The following is a 15,683-nucleotide window of genomic DNA, read 5'->3' as shown; positions in this document are numbered from 1 at the left end:
CGGAAGAGCACGTCCTTCGCAGGAACCCCAAATGAGTCCTTCGGGCGCCCCACAAAGTTCCCAGACACCCACGCTTGATTCTACTAAAGGGATTCCAACCGCGTGTGGGTTTAGTTCCTGGGCAGGTGAGCCGGATTATTAAAAGTGCTCTTTTCCTAGGCTCCCGGCGTTTCCAGAGAAGGGCTCCAGCACCCCGCTGCAGGGCGGGGAGCCTTAGGGAGGACCCAACTCAACTTTTCTTGTCCCCCTGGCATCCATCGGTCCCTCCTGAAAATGCAGACCAACAGGTTCTGAATGCGTGTGGGGCACTGGGCTTCGCCGACTGTGTGCCGTGAGCACAGGTGCACGCTGGGGTCTTGGGCTGCAGGGGACATCTTACAGCTCCCGGTGTTACACAGAAGAGGCAAAGGACGCGGAAGTCCCTGGTGGTCCAGTGGTTAGGACTTGGGGCTCTCGCTGCCAGGGGCCTGGGTTCAGTCCCTGGTCAGGGAACTAAGATCCCGCAAGCCACGCGGCAGGGCCAAAAAAAAAAAGAGAAAAACCAAAGGACGACCACAGATGCCTCGTCAGCAGCCTGAACTTTCATCTCAAAGCGAGGCTACGGGGGAAACTGAACAGTTAAGACAAAGCAGGTTACAACACTGGTCCCCAAACTTTCGCAACCTGCAACACACACACTTGCTGCCCAGGAGTTTTTTCACACCACTGCTAAGGAAAAGAAAAAGAAATAAAAATATATATGTAAAATATATCCTTATATAAATATAAACGAAATGTATGTTTCTATTTAGATATTTATAAATAGTATCTATGCTATAGTCTTATCCTAGGTAAAAGTATGTTTATATATTTCAAATATTACATATTTTACATATTTAAATATATTTAAATATGCTTAACATATTTAATACATAAAAATATTTAATCATGTAAAATAAGTAAACAAGAAAAGTAAATAAGATAATAGTAAATAGGATGTATTATTTAACGATAGGAGACAATATGAAAATAAATAAATGATACTTTTATTTTAACATAAATATTTGTCAATATAAGTAATATTTATGAATATTAACTATTTTATATTTATGTTTACATATTATACTATGCAAATATTTATTAGTTATACATGTTTATATTTATAATATTTATTATTTATATTTATAATGTTTACATTACTTATAAGATTTATAAATTATATATTTATATATTATATAAATATTTATAATATTTATAAATGTATTTTATATTTATATTCACATATTTTACATATTTTATTTTCTATTTTATGTAAAAATGATAGTCATATATATATGCAACTAGAGATCATCATACTAAGTGAAGTCAGAAAAGGAAAGACAAATACCATATGATACCACTTATATGTGGAATCTAAAATATGGCACAAATGAACCTATCTACAAAGCAGAAACAGACTCACAGACATAGAAAACAAACTTACGGTTACCAAAGGGGAAAGGGGGGGATAAATTAGGAGTTTGGGATTAACATATACATACTACTATATATAAAATAGATAACCAACAAGGACCTACTGGATAGCACAGGGAACTCTACTCAATATTCTGTAATAACCTATATGGGAAAAGAATCTGAAAAGGAATATATATATAAATAACAAGTATCAATATTATATATGTTATATAATATATATAAAATCACTTTGCTGTACACCTGAAACTAACACAACGTAGTAAATCAACTACACTTTGAAAAAATAATAAAAAATAATTAAATTAAATTTTAAAATAAAGAACAAAGGTCCTTAATTCTCTTGGTCCCTCCCACCAGAACTGCAAAGAACAGAGAGAGAGTTTCTGTTTCCCTGTCAAGTAAGGTTCCAAACAAACCCCTCGGTCCACACCCAGAAAGGAATGGAATACTGCATTAAAAAGAAAGGTCGGGGCTTCCCTGGTGGCGCAGTGGTTAAGAATCCACCTGCCAATGCAGGGGACACGGGTTCGAGCCCTGGTCCAGGAAGATCCCACATGCTGCGGAGCAACGAAGCCCATGCGCCACAATTACTGAGCCTGCGCTCTAGAGCCCGCGAGCCACAACTACTGAAGCCCGCGTGCCTAGAGCCCGTTTTCCGCAACAAGAGAAGCCACCGCAATGAGAAGCCCGCGCACCGCAACGAAGAGTAGCCCCCGCTCGCCGCAAATAGAGAAAGCCCACGCACAGCAACGAAGACCCGACGCAGCCAAAAATAAATAATAAATAAATTTATTTTTTTTAAAAAAAAGACATGTCAAGTGAAAAGATCCGATGTAGACACGCTTCCGACGGCACCCGCAACATCTGAAAATCTCGCCTCTGCTCCCACGTCTATTGCTGAGAAGTGGCCACGGGAAGACCCAGCGAAGGCATTAACACCCCCTCCGACACGAGTAAGGTCTAGAGTTTCCTCCTTGCAGGTGGGCAGCACTCAGAGGACTCTGAACCGGGCGTAGGGCATTGGCCAGAAGAAGCAAGAGACGCCCAGGAGAGAGGCTGCCCCTCCCAGATCCCGTTGGCTAGTCTTTGCATCTGCGTCACCTGCATCCTGGGATTGCAGAGGGGTCCACGTGATTCAACCAGCCGTGGGAGGCCAGGCAGCAAAGGAGGAAATTGGCAGGAGCACGCCAGGGAGGGTGGGCGGAGGAATGGCCGGGCGGGAGGCACTGGATGTGAGGTCAAGGGAATCATTCCTCTAACGTGTGCTGAGAACGAGACCACCGCCCTGATGCTGGGCACCCAGGCCGGACGTGGGCCAGTCCCCCCCCTGTCCCGGAGAGCTGACTTCCAAAGCAAGAGGCTGACTCGCCCAACCAGAAACAGTCCAAGTGTCAGGCTGTCGAATCCCAGTGGCCTGCCTGGTATGGGAGCTGCGTCTCCCTCTGGCTTCAGCTGAGAGAAGAATCCTATCACGGGTGCTCCCTGGTTGCATGGCCGTCGCAGCTCCTGGGATAATTTTACGTGTCGAACTGGCTGGGCCACAGGGTGCAGATATGTGGCCAGACATTATTCTGGGTGACAGTGTTTTATTGGAGGAGATGAACATTTAAATCAAGGGGCTTTGAGGAAAGCAGGTTGCCCTCTCTGGTGTGGGTGGGCCTTGTCTAATCCGTTGACGGCCTCAATAGAACAAAGGCTGAGATTCTCCAAGGAGGAGGGAATTCTGCTTCCTGACGGCCTTTAGACTCAAACTGCAAGTCTTCCATGGGTTTCCAGCCTGCTGGCCCACTCTGAAGATTTGGGACCTGCTAGACTCCATAATTACATGAGCCAATTCTTTAAAATGAATCTCTCCATAGATACATAGATATCAATAGACAGACAGATACAAGATAACTTGAAAGATGATATAGATGATAGCTTGAAAGATGATAGAAAGATACATAGATCGATACATAGATAGATAAAGATGGTTGGACACATACATACATAGACGATAGATTGATAGATGATAGATAAATGACAGATAACAGGTGGATATAAACAGACTGAGAATAGATAAATGGATAGTTCAGGTAGGTAGATGATAGATACATAGATCCATATATAGTTAAGAAGATAGAGAGAGAGATACAATTTACAACAAGCAACGAGCAATGTTTGGTTTAAGCACAGCCCATGCAATATCCGCGACATGCTTATACTACAAGCATGTGCGTCATTGATCTTCCATCCAAGCTCACGGCGTTTCTGCTGAGATGGGGCATGTTTCAGCCAACAACTGTCCAGGCACATCCTGGGTGGTCTCTGCAGAGCACACTTCCTCATTTTGTCGGCCTATAGGGAACGTCTTGCCCCGGGCCCCCCTCCTTGGCGTGTAGATGGCCGTCTTCTCTGTGTCCTCACAGGGTCCTGCTTCTCAGCATCTCTGTGGCCACATCTCCCCTTTTTACTAGGCCCCCAGTCCTGCTGGCTGAGCCCTCACCCAAGAGACCTCCCCTTAACTGGCTCATCTGCAGAGACTCTATTTCCAAATAAGGTTACAGTACGGGGTGGGGGTGGGGGGACTCCAACATATGTTTTTTTGGGGAGGAGGCGTGATTCAAACCCTAACCAGGGGCGTACACCTGCACACACACGTACATCCACGCGAGGACACACCAGCCTGGCTGGAGGGAGCTCCCTAGGAGGGCAGGTGACCCGGGCCCTCTCTGCCCCCCTTATCTCCCCGACACGGGTCAGCTGCAATGCGCATTCCTTCCACGCTTCCCCCGGAAATCTAGCTGCAAACAGATCCACGGGATCCCTGTACATCACCTCCACTGTCACCCTCTCTTCCCCACACCGTGCACGTCTTTGATCCTGGGTTCAACACCGACTCCCACCTGTCAGCTCCTGTCCGACAGATGTCAGAGAAAGTGCTCTGCCAATTCCGGATGTAAGCTGATCCCAAGCGCACCAGCCGGGCCTGGGACCCGTGTGGTGGCTGGGACCCATGTCGCCAGCTGCCCCGTCCCAGATGGGTATCTAGAAGCCGCACCATGACAACGCTCTCACCTGCTCCTTTCCTCCCAAAGCCACTCAGCTCTGCAGCCTCTGGGTCCAACGCTGCGGCATGAAGCTACTCGCCCCTGGATTTGTTTCTGGATCACCATGCACCGCAAGAAGAAAGGCAACTGAGATCTTGGCAAACGGCACGATGTTTGCAGGGTGCCGGAGAGAGGTCCCTTCCCGACTATGTTTAGAACGCTCTCCGCTCCCGGTTCTGTTTGAAGCGTCTAACTTGGAGTGCTGACCTCGTGCCTCGGTGATGGCCAGCGCTTGGGAAAAATGGCAAAAGGACAGCTCTCTGTATGCTGAGCTCACTGCACATTAGAGACAGCTCCGAGGGTAACGGAGAACATATCTGACTCCACATTAGGTCTGTTTCCTTTACTTTAACCTTTGTACTCTATTGTTTTTGCTACAACTTAATGTTGCCCATCGCCTGAAATATACAGGAAAGCCCTTTCTCAAGGCTCTGACCTTTAAGGGTGTAAAGCCTTTCCATTCATAGAGAGAGAAAAAGTTGTACAACAGAGAATAACATTGGTTTTCTTGAAGTTTAACAGGAACACTGTGACCTGCCTTTCCTGGACAAAGGATTCCTGCACCAAGAAGTCTGCAATGACCACCCACACCCTTCCTTCACCTTCCCATTAAAAATGCTTTGCTGAAACCCTTCGGGGAGTTCGGGGGTTTGGGGGCACAAGCCACAGTCTCCTTGCAGGCCCCTGCCATATACCTTTCTCTGCTCCAAACTCCGACGCCTCGGCTTGTCTGGCCTCACGGGTGCCTCACCCGAACTTGCACCCTCCCAAAAAAAAGAGAAAAAGGAAATGAACAAGGATTTAACCTATAGTGAATAAAATACAGATATGTAACAAGGTGTTGGAACTCACTCCTCCTTAAAGAAAATAAAAGCAAAGGAAGTTAGTAGGTTTCATCAGTCAGAACAGCTCGTCCCATCCGGGAAGGCAAAGCCCCAGAAAAATGAACCGTTTGCACATTTAGTCAATTTTCCACCGAGACTGTATGTTTTAGGAGGTGAGTTGGAGGGGGTCTAAAGTGGACTGTGCATGTCCCCTACGTAGCAATTCTAAGAATTTCATGCCACAGACATACTCCCACAGGTCTGCAGAGACACAGGAACAAAAATATTCACTGCAGCCTTGTTCGTAAAAGAAAGATCTTTAGTGTGGCTGTCATTTTACAGGCGTTATTCAAAAGAAAGGCATATTGTTCTGGCAACAAGGTGGGTGGATCTCTGGGGAATTATGCGAGTGGGGAGAAAAAGAGCCATTTCGAAAGGGTTCCATTGTGAATGCCTCCATTTCTATGACAGTCTTGAAATGACAGAATTATAGAGCACAGATTACTGGCTGCCAGGGGTGAGGGACGGGGTGGGGGGTTGGTGTGGGAAGGAGATGGGCCACGCCAGGGATCCTTGGGGTCACAGAACTGCCCTGTGTCTTGACCGTCATGATCGCACAGACGCACATACACGAGCGAATACAAGTTAGAACAGGGAAATCTGAATAAAAGCGTTGCACTGCACCCAAGTCAAAGTCTAGGTTGGGATGTGGTACGGCCCTGCTGCAAGCGGGTAGCCCTGGGAGAAAAACAGGTAAAGTGTTGCTCCGTTTTATTCCTCACAACTGCACGCAAATCTACAATTATCTCAAAGTAGGAACTGTTTTTTTCGGCCATGCCACACGTCTTGCGGGATCCTAGCTCCCCGACCAGGAACTGAACCCAGGCCCTCAGCAGTGAGAGTGCCGAGCCCTAGGACCGCCAGGGAATTCCCAGGAACTTTTTTTAAAAAGTCTAAACTAATGCCATGTAATATAGCTTTCTTAAAAGAGAAAAGAACTAAAGTAAAAAGCAAAACAAAGAACTCCGCCTCCTTGGCCCCCCGTCCAGTAGTTGTGAAATGACCAGAGGCTTCTGGCTCCCTTTTGAATTGCGGATGACCCCCGTGCCTGGTCCTTTTATCAAATACTGAGAGCTGGACCCCCAGCCAGGACTGCCCGCCATCGGGAGACAAAGTGGACACCAGGTACAGGGGTATGCTAAGCCCAGGCTATAGCAGAAACACTACCCTGTCCCTCATCTACCAGGTTTCTGGACTTTGGTCTCTGTTCCGTGTTTCCTATCTTCCACAGACACGCGTAAGCCACCTTGAATTCTCTCCAAGAACACGTGGGTGGTCAATTCATTTCTTCACTCCTTAAATCTTTGCTCCTGTGCTCCACTGGGAAAAAAACCATACCTCTTTGAACAGAGCATTAGCGAAACATAAATCAAAGCCGCACAGTATGTTTTATATCAGGTGATGTGACTTTTACCACAATTAAAAAAAAAAAAACACCATTTAAAAGAAGAAAAAAGAAAGAAACAGAAAATAACAAAGTTGGTAAGGATGCAGAGAAATTGGAACCCTCCTCCACTGCTGGTGGGGATGTAAATTGCAGGAACCACTTTGGAAAAGAGCCTGGCGGTTCTTCAAACGGGTAAACATGGAGATACAACAGCCCAGCTATGCCACTCCTAGGTATCAATCTATCCAGGAGAAATGAAAACACGTATCCACTCAAATACGTGTGATGAACGCTCAGAGCACCGTGATTCACAGTAACCAGAAAAGTGAGAACCACCTAAGTGTCCATGGACCTTGAACACATGATGCTCAGTGAGAAGCCAGACCCCAAAAGAGCATATATGCCATGATTCAGTTTATATGAAATACTCAAATAGGCAAACGCATGGAGACAGAGGACCTGGGGGGGGGAAACAGGAGTGGGGAGTGACAGGTGACAGGTACAGGGATTCCCTTGGGAAGTGGTTTTTAAAATGTTCTAAGATAACATAGCAAGGATGTTTGCAGAACTCTGCAAATATACTAAAAACCACTGAATTGCGCCATTTACTGGGTGTATTGTATGGCGAATTATTTCTCAGCTTAAAATGGGGGAAACACCTTGCTTAATCGTGAATAATGGGGGATGGGCGGGGACTTGGAAATCCTGGTATTTCTTCTCACAAACGAAAAGGACATATATAAGCCACCCTTTCATGGACCTCCCACCATCTCAGGCATGTGTGTGTGCATGTGTCTCAAGAGTCCTCAAAATCGACAGAATAATGTGAAAGTGACGTGTAGCTGAACCTCCAAGTCAGCTGGCCCCGGGAATACGTTTTCCTGACACGCAGCATCACGGAGGTCCTTAAGAATGGCTGTGTCGATAAACCACGGTAATTAAGAAGCTTACAAGTCTCACTAGTGAGACCTGCCTGACAGACAGACGATGGGAAGCAACCTTTCCAGACAAAGCCACCATCAGGCCCTTTGGACACCATACCAGCCTGTGCCCCGTTTGGTGGCCAGGGAATAGAAACAGGATGGCCATTCATCCCAGGGATAGAATGATCTACAAGCATTAAGACTGGAGAGGCGAGGCGGGGCACAGATGGGAAAGCTTAGTATATGAATACATCATATCATCTATGCATCAATCCTAAAGTGAGATTGGCAGAAAAGGAAACAATCTAGAAAGACATCCAGACCCTACATTAAAAAGCTACTTAGGGCTTCCCTGGTGGCGCAGTGGTTAAGAATCCGCCTGCCAGCGTAGGGGGCACGGGTTCGAGCCCTGGTCCGGGAAGATACCACATGCCGCGGAGCCACAAAGCCTGTGAGCCACAACTACCGAGCCCACGTGCCACAACTACTGAAGCCTGCGCCCTAGAGCCCATGCTCCGCAACAAGAGAAGCCACCGCAATGAGAAGCCCGGGCACCACAACGAAGAGCAGCCCCCGCTCGCCGCAACTAGACAAAGCCCGCGCGAAGCAACGAAGACCCAACGCAGCCAAAAATAAGTAAATAAAATAAATTTATAAAAGAAAAAAGTGACTCAGTCCTACGAGCAATGGCGTGAGGAATGATACTGTGTCACAATAAGTGATGCTGGGTCCAGGGAGGCCACGCGCATGTCATGTTGTCCAGATCCCTCTAGAGAGCACGAGTTCATGCTTTCGGGGATGGGTGGCATAAGCCATAAGCCAAGCACCAGGAGGCAGGTCCACTGAAAACTGTACTGAATTGTACAGTTAATGGTGGATTAAATCTCAGTAGAGCTGCTCAACATGGGTGAAGACCGTGCTGAATCACGGGCAGCAGGGGAGGCGTGGATGTGTAGAGGTCCCGGCAGTTCCTCCGTGAGAAGGGGGCTCATGTGGGCTGGAGGAGGAAGACCTAAAATCGACAGCACCAGCTGTCACTTGCCAAAGAACGGACGTGGAGAAGATGAGAATGTCTGAGAAAAACCACAGCCGACCCAGGACGTAACTCTGAGAAGCCAGGCCCAGGCATCAGCCTCGACAGAAGTGCCGGGGGGTCAAAATTAGTGACGCGTTCAGACTTCCCCCGGGGTCCCGTGGGTAAGACTCGGCGCTTCCAAGGCAGGGGGCACGGGTTCCATCCCTGGTCGGGGAACTAGAACCCCGCGTGGCCAAAAACAAACAAACAAATCAGTGATGGGGTGGCCTCAGAAGCCACCACCCAGGACTCCGAGGCCATCCAGGGCTGGTAGGAAAACAGACGCTCCCCAGAAATTATCCCAACACATCGGAGTCTGGGGACACCCACGGCTCCCGGTAAAGATGCATGAAAAAGTGCCTTGATTCTTCACGGGAGAATTAAACAACCAGCACCTTCAGAGCATGCCCTGAGCTTTGCACAATTCTATTTAAGCACGTCCATCACGAAGCATCCACAGAGTTACAGGTCAATTTGCCTCAGTAAAGTTGGGGAAGAAAAGAAATGTGATATTAAGGGGCTATGTGTAACTAAGAGGGAATCACCTGTAAAGCGATCACGCGTTACATGATAAACACTGTTTAGAACCTTATGCAAGTGACCAAAAAACCAGAGGCAAGTATTTTGCAGCCACTTATACTTGGTTTTCAATAGACCACAGAGAAATGATGGAGTGAAAAAAAAAAAAAACACCAAAACAGGATACAAAGTTGTATGTGATGTAGGATGATGATTAAAGAGTATTAACATTATAGGGAAATAAATCAAATGTTCATATTAGCAAAAAAATAAGCACGTCCACTAATAATGGCCTCTGCTGTTCACCTGTTTTGTATATAGTAACGTGTATATGTTAATCCCAGTCTAATTTATCCCTCCCCCTCTTCCCCTTTGGCAACCGTAAATTTTTCTGTGACTATTTCTGTTTAAGTTCATTTGTATCATTACTTTAGATTCCACATGTAAGTGATATCACATGATATTTGTCTAACTTCACTTAGTATGATAATATCTAGGTCCATCCATGTTGCTGCAAATGGCATTATTTCATTCTTTTCTATGGCTGAGAAATATTCCATTGTGTATATGTACCACATCTTCTTTATCCAACAAGGATTTACTGTATAGCACAGGGAACTATACTCAATATTTCATAATTACCTATATGGGAAAAGAATCTGAAAAAGAATATATATATATATATATATATATATATATAACTGAATATAAAACTGCATCACTTTGCTGTACACCTGAAACTAACACAGCATTGTAAATCAACTATACTCCAATTAAAATTTTTAATTTTTTTTAAATAAATGAAAAATTCAAGCAAGTTTTCAAAGAACGAAAAAAGGAAGACTAATGATAGCAGATAGCAGGCATCAGTATCATGTTGGCTTAGGGTTTAGTTCCATACTTTGATAATTGTTTATGTATCTATTACTTGTATTATTAAATTAACGTGACATTTTTAATTTTTATCTTTAAAGAATGATAAAATTGGAATACTTACGTGAATTTCTTATCCTATTTCATTTTTCCTGACAGCTTTGGTTAGTAATGTAATTTTCATATTGACAGCTTTATAATATTACCATTTGATTTAGTAACAATAACTGCCAATATCATTTTAATCTAAACTACAGAGTTAAATATTTTCTCTGTTCAACTATCAATTAGGCAGAATTAAGACTTACAGTTTCTTTAAGAAGGGTTTATTAAAACTACATTTCCTGAATTACAAAAAAAATATTGGCATCTGAGAAGCAGAATTCAATGACAAGGCAATGTTTAAAATTGACAGCGAGTGGGGTGACCACAGCTTGGGTGTTTTACACGAGAGGAAGACGCTTGGCAATTAAGTCCGTCAGCATGAGGAAATGAAATTTTTTTTGACAGGTCCTCTCATGACTGGGAGGGGCTTGGCTCCTATATTCCTTGGACTCTCAACTCTAACTGGCTTTCTTGTAGTGCCATCTATGGACATAAATTATGTTTAGTTATGGGTCCCTCCAGAGAAATGGACCAACAGTAAGCACAGAGAGAAAGAGAAAGGGCACAGAAAGAGACAGAGAGATTATATGAAGGAACTGGTTCATTCAACCACAGATGTGTAGAGGGAGCACCCCAAAATCTGAAGGGTAGACCAGAAGGCTGGAGACCCAAGGAGAGCTGAGGTTACAGGTTGAGTCCCACGACCATCTGGAGGCAGAATTCCCTCTTCCTTGAGGAACCTCCGTCTTTTTTTCTCCTAAGATCTTCAACTGATTGGACAAGGCCCACCCACATTGTGAAGGACAATCTGGTTATGTCAAAGTCTCCTGGTGTCAATTTTTTTTTAATTGTAGTTGATTTACAATGTGGTGCTGGTTTCCGGTGGACAGCAGAGTGATTCAGTGATATATTTTTTCAGATTCTTTTCCACTGTAGGTTTTTACAAGATATTGAATATAGTTCCCCGTGCTCTGCAATAAATCCTTGTTGTTTATTTTATATAGAGTAGAGTGTGTATCTGTTAATCCCAAACTCCTTAGTTATCCCTTTCCCCTTTGGTAGCCATAAGTTTGTTTTCTATGTCTGTGAGTCTGTTTTGTACAGAAGTTCATCTGTATCATACTTTAGATTCCACATATAAGTGATATCATAGGGTATTTGTCTTTCTCTGACTTACTTCACTCAGTACGATCATCTCTAGGTCCATCCATGTTGCTGCATGATTTCAATGTTTATCTCATCTTTCTTTCTTTTTTTTTTTTTTTTTTTTTTTTTTTTTTGGCCATGCCACGGGGCATGCGGGATCTTAGTTGCCCAACCAGGGATCGAACCCATGCCCCCTGAACTGGAAGCACAGAGTCCTAACCACTACACCACCAGGGAAGTCCCAACGTTCCTCTCATCTTAAAAAATATCTTCCCAGCAACCTCTAGACCAGCGTTTGACCGCAAAGCTGGGTCCACAGCCCAGCCACACTGACATAAAATTAGCCAGCACAAAGTATGAGTTTTCAGGCAACCGAGAGCCCTGACTAGCTTCCGATGGGCATCGTCTGAAAGCAGGGACCCAGCCAGCTGGACCAGAGGGGAGTGGAAAAGGCACCAGCTCAAGCCAGCATGGCACCATCGCCTGGATGACGGCTCATCCTTGTGGCAGGAGGACCTGACGGCCGCCTCTCGTACTGGCGTGTTTCCACAGCTTGAGAAACTAGTGCAGGTGTCAGCCACTAAGCACGGCTGCTTCCACCAACAGCAGGGGGACAGGAAGAGCTGGAGGCAGCTGACGGGCCCCACGGCTCTTCAGCCTCGTGATGTCGCCCGCGTGAATCCTAAACCTTCCCTCCTGCAGCGGCCACTAAACCTGTGGCAACTCCCTCCAAACCGAGAAATACAAGAGGTCCGTGGGACTTCCCTGGCTGTCCAGTGGTTAGGGCTCCACGCTTCCACTGCAGGGGGCACGGGTTCCATCCCTGGTCGGGGAACTAAGATCCCGCAAGCCGCGGAGCATGGCCAAAATTTTAAAAATAAATAAATAATAAGATAATTTTTTAAAAAAAATAAAAATGGTTATGCTAGAAGGGCCAACACCAGAGGAAAGAGCCATGTAGGGAGAAGCCCCAGGGATGACAGGAGTAAATGCGGAAAGCGGGAGAGAAAACAGCCTCCACGTGGACCCGACAGAGGCCTTTCTAAGCAGGAGTCTCTTATGTGTGAAGATAAGCCCCACCCCCTCTGCGGGCTGGGTGAGGCAACAGGCAGTTTGAAGAGGCCCCCAGCCGCCCCTGAGCACATGGGCGGGAGAGTCAGCTGGACCCAAGAGCTGTGCCCGCTGAGGCCTGCAGCCCTGGTCACGTCCTGTGGCACTCAGCTGCTCTATCGGCCAGCTCGGGCTGCACGATGAGTAAAGGTATGCATCAAGTTGGCTGGGCCACCAGGAGCCCAGAGAGCTGGGGCACCGTAATCTCTGCATGTGTCTGCGAGGGTGTTTCTGGACGACATGAGTATTTCAACAGGTGGATGGAGGAAAGCAGATGGCTCTCCCCAGGGAGGGTGGGCCCCATCTAATCAGTTGACACTTGAACAGAACAGAAAGGCGGAGGGAGAATTCTCTCTCTCTCTGTCCTTGAGCTGGGATGTCCATCTCCTCCTGCCCTTGGACATCTGTGCACCTGGTTCCCAGGCCTTTGGACTCGGACTGAACACACCACCGGCTTTCCTGGGGCTCCTGATGGCAGACAGTGGCACTTCTCGGTCTCGCGAACTGTATAGGTCAATTCCAATCAATCAATCAATATATGCATACCGATATAAAGATACAGATATATGTATTACACAGGGTTCTGCAGAGAAACAGAACCAATACCTACATTTATCTATATCATCTATCTACCTATCATATGTCTATTATCTACATATCTATCATCTAGCTAGCTAGCTATTATCTACCTATCTGTCATCTATCTGTTATCTATCATCTATCCATCTACATAGATGTTAGATATACTCTGTTGGTTCCGTTTCCCTGGAGAGCCCTGACTAATACTGGCTGCTATAACAAAGTAGCCCAGACAAGGTGGTTTAAACAACAGACACGTGCCTCTCACAGGCCTGGCGGCTGCTAGTCCGACACCACGGCCAGGGCAGATTAGTTCCCAGCGAGGCTCTCCTCATGGTTTGTACAGCTGCATACTTGCCGTGTCCTCACGTGGTGGGGAGAGAGCTCTGGTCTCTTCCTCTCCTTATAAGGACACTAATCCCATCACGGGGACCCCACCCTCATGGCCTTATCTAACCCTAATCACCTCCCAAAGACCCCACTGCCTACCACCATCCCCTCGGGGGTCAGGGCTTCCATGTACGAATTCGGGGGGGACACAAAGACTCAGTGTGCAACATGCTCCCACCACCTCGCCCGGAGGTGTCCACACGAGAGGGTCAGAGGCAGAGGAGGAAAGGCAGGGCTGGGGGCTCCCTGCGCAGTCTCCCCCTGCGCTGCCAGCAATACGGACGTGCCTTCCTGCACGTGCATCGTGCACCCTCCATCCCCCGCGACTGTGCATCTGCTCTTCCCTTCATCCACCTCCCCGTTCCCAACCCATCCCAACGCCTCACCGGGTTGGTCAGGACAAGACCAGGGAGGGCCACTGCCAGCCCCTCGCACCGACCTCACCAGCCCCTCCCAGGGGGCGTCCCTGCTGCCAGAGACCCACCCAGGCAGGCTCACCGCTGGCTCGGGCACTACGCATGCGCCACCGCCGCTGCCCCGGGCCGCGCTCCGTCACGAGGCCGTACACGGCGGGACAGCCCTGAACCAAGCTGATCACAAACCCAGGACTGGCCCCCGTGGCCTGGCACGCGAGACCCCGGATGCCAGCGGGAAGGGAGGTGACCCCGTCACTGCATCCCAGCGGCTGGACCTCCCCCGTGTCCTTCTGCCACCTGGAGACCCTCCACGTGGGCTTCACTGCCCACAGCCCAGGAACAGGCTCCTCCCTGGGGAGACCCCACACCACCCCCCGAGGCAGGCCTGCAGCCACTCAGCCCATCTGCTACGGGGCCAGCTGCCCGGGCCCGAGAGGCGTGGTGTAGCTCTCCGGCCAAGTGCGTGTGAAGGGGTGAGGGCCACACCAGCCGCGGAGCCAGGGCACCAGGCACTGAGTGCAGGGCGATGCTCCCCCAACTCTCCTGGGTGAGGAGCTGGAAATGCTGAGTCCTCAGAGGTTCCAGGAAGAGAGGGGACTGCAGGAATCCCACGGTTCCTGCCAGGGTGTCTTACGGAGCCGGGAAACGTGTGAAGCCATGACACGCTGACCAATGACAGCTGTCCTTTAAGGAGAAGTGCGTTAACTCATTACATTTCCTGCAGGGAGAATCAAAGCTGCTCAACGCACCTTCAGTTTAGCCATAAAAGTATAGGATGGATGGATGGATGGATGGATGGATGGATGGATAGATAAACAGAGACAGATAGATAGACAGATATGACAAATTGACAGGTAATAGAAAATACATAGATACATAGATAATAAATAAAGAATAAGGGTATGGATGATAAATAAGATACAGAGAAAGATGATAGATACAGAGATGTATGATAAATTGATCATAGATACATAGATAAATACATAGATGATACAGACAACAGACACAGATAATAGGTCGATAGATAATAGACAGAAAATGGACAAGCGCATAGATGACAGATTATAGATGCAGAGATAATAAATAATACATACATAGATGATAAAGATGTAGACAGATGATAGATATGTAATAAATACACAGATGAATGATAACAGATGACAGATAATTGACAGAATATAAAAAAGAAGATATACATATAGGATATAAAAGTATATATATTTATATATGTAAATATATATACTTATGTTTACATACATATTTACATTATATATTATATATATATATAAATAGAATCAACTCCATCCAGGCATGGAATCACAAAGGTTAGTATGTATGTAACAAACTGGCCATCGACACAATTATCAGCTCCTACGCTGGACCATAAACCCCAATCCTGGCGTCCCTGGCGCTGCGCCGGAGATGTGATCTTCCCAATGTCACCTACCCTCCAATCGCTGCCTCATTTCCACGAAGACGCAGGCAGGATCCTCCTGGAAGCAAAAGCCCCGAGAGGACTCATCAAGTATCATCTCCCAGAACACCCGCCGTCCGAGGGGAAATGCATTTGCTGTGGACCCCACGTGACAAAATCTCTCAGGAAAAGTCCTCTTTCAAGGACAGCTGTGGAGACCACCGGGTTCCATCCTTCTAACAGAGGAAGTGATGCTCGTCTCCCTAAGGAAACACTTCCTAAGGAATCTGCCCCTGCCTTGTGCCATCTCCCATCTGC

General features: G+C 46.9%; 1 protein-coding gene across 1 annotated transcript in view; it reads right to left on the bottom strand.

The window, feature by feature from the left end:
- Positions 1–15,483, bottom strand: part of DHRSX (dehydrogenase/reductase X-linked) — a 180,569-nt gene extending 165,086 nt beyond the window's left edge. The window contains exons 1-2 of the mRNA XM_007460499.1: positions 15,399–15,483; positions 14,034–14,273 (exon numbers count right to left, since the gene is read on the bottom strand). Of these exons, the coding sequence (XP_007460561.1) occupies positions 14,034–14,273; positions 15,399–15,483 (325 nt within the window). The remainder of the gene's footprint in view (positions 1–14,033; positions 14,274–15,398) is intronic.
- Between the last annotated feature and the right edge of the window lie 200 nt (positions 15,484–15,683).

Source organism: Lipotes vexillifer, unplaced genomic scaffold (genome assembly GCF_000442215.2).
Source record: "Lipotes vexillifer unplaced genomic scaffold, Lipotes_vexillifer_v1.1 scaffold512, whole genome shotgun sequence".
NCBI classification, from domain to species: domain Eukaryota; kingdom Metazoa; phylum Chordata; class Mammalia; order Artiodactyla; family Lipotidae; genus Lipotes; species Lipotes vexillifer.
The sequence above is the reverse complement of the archived record's forward strand: the minus strand, read 5'-3'. Positions and strand labels throughout refer to the sequence as shown.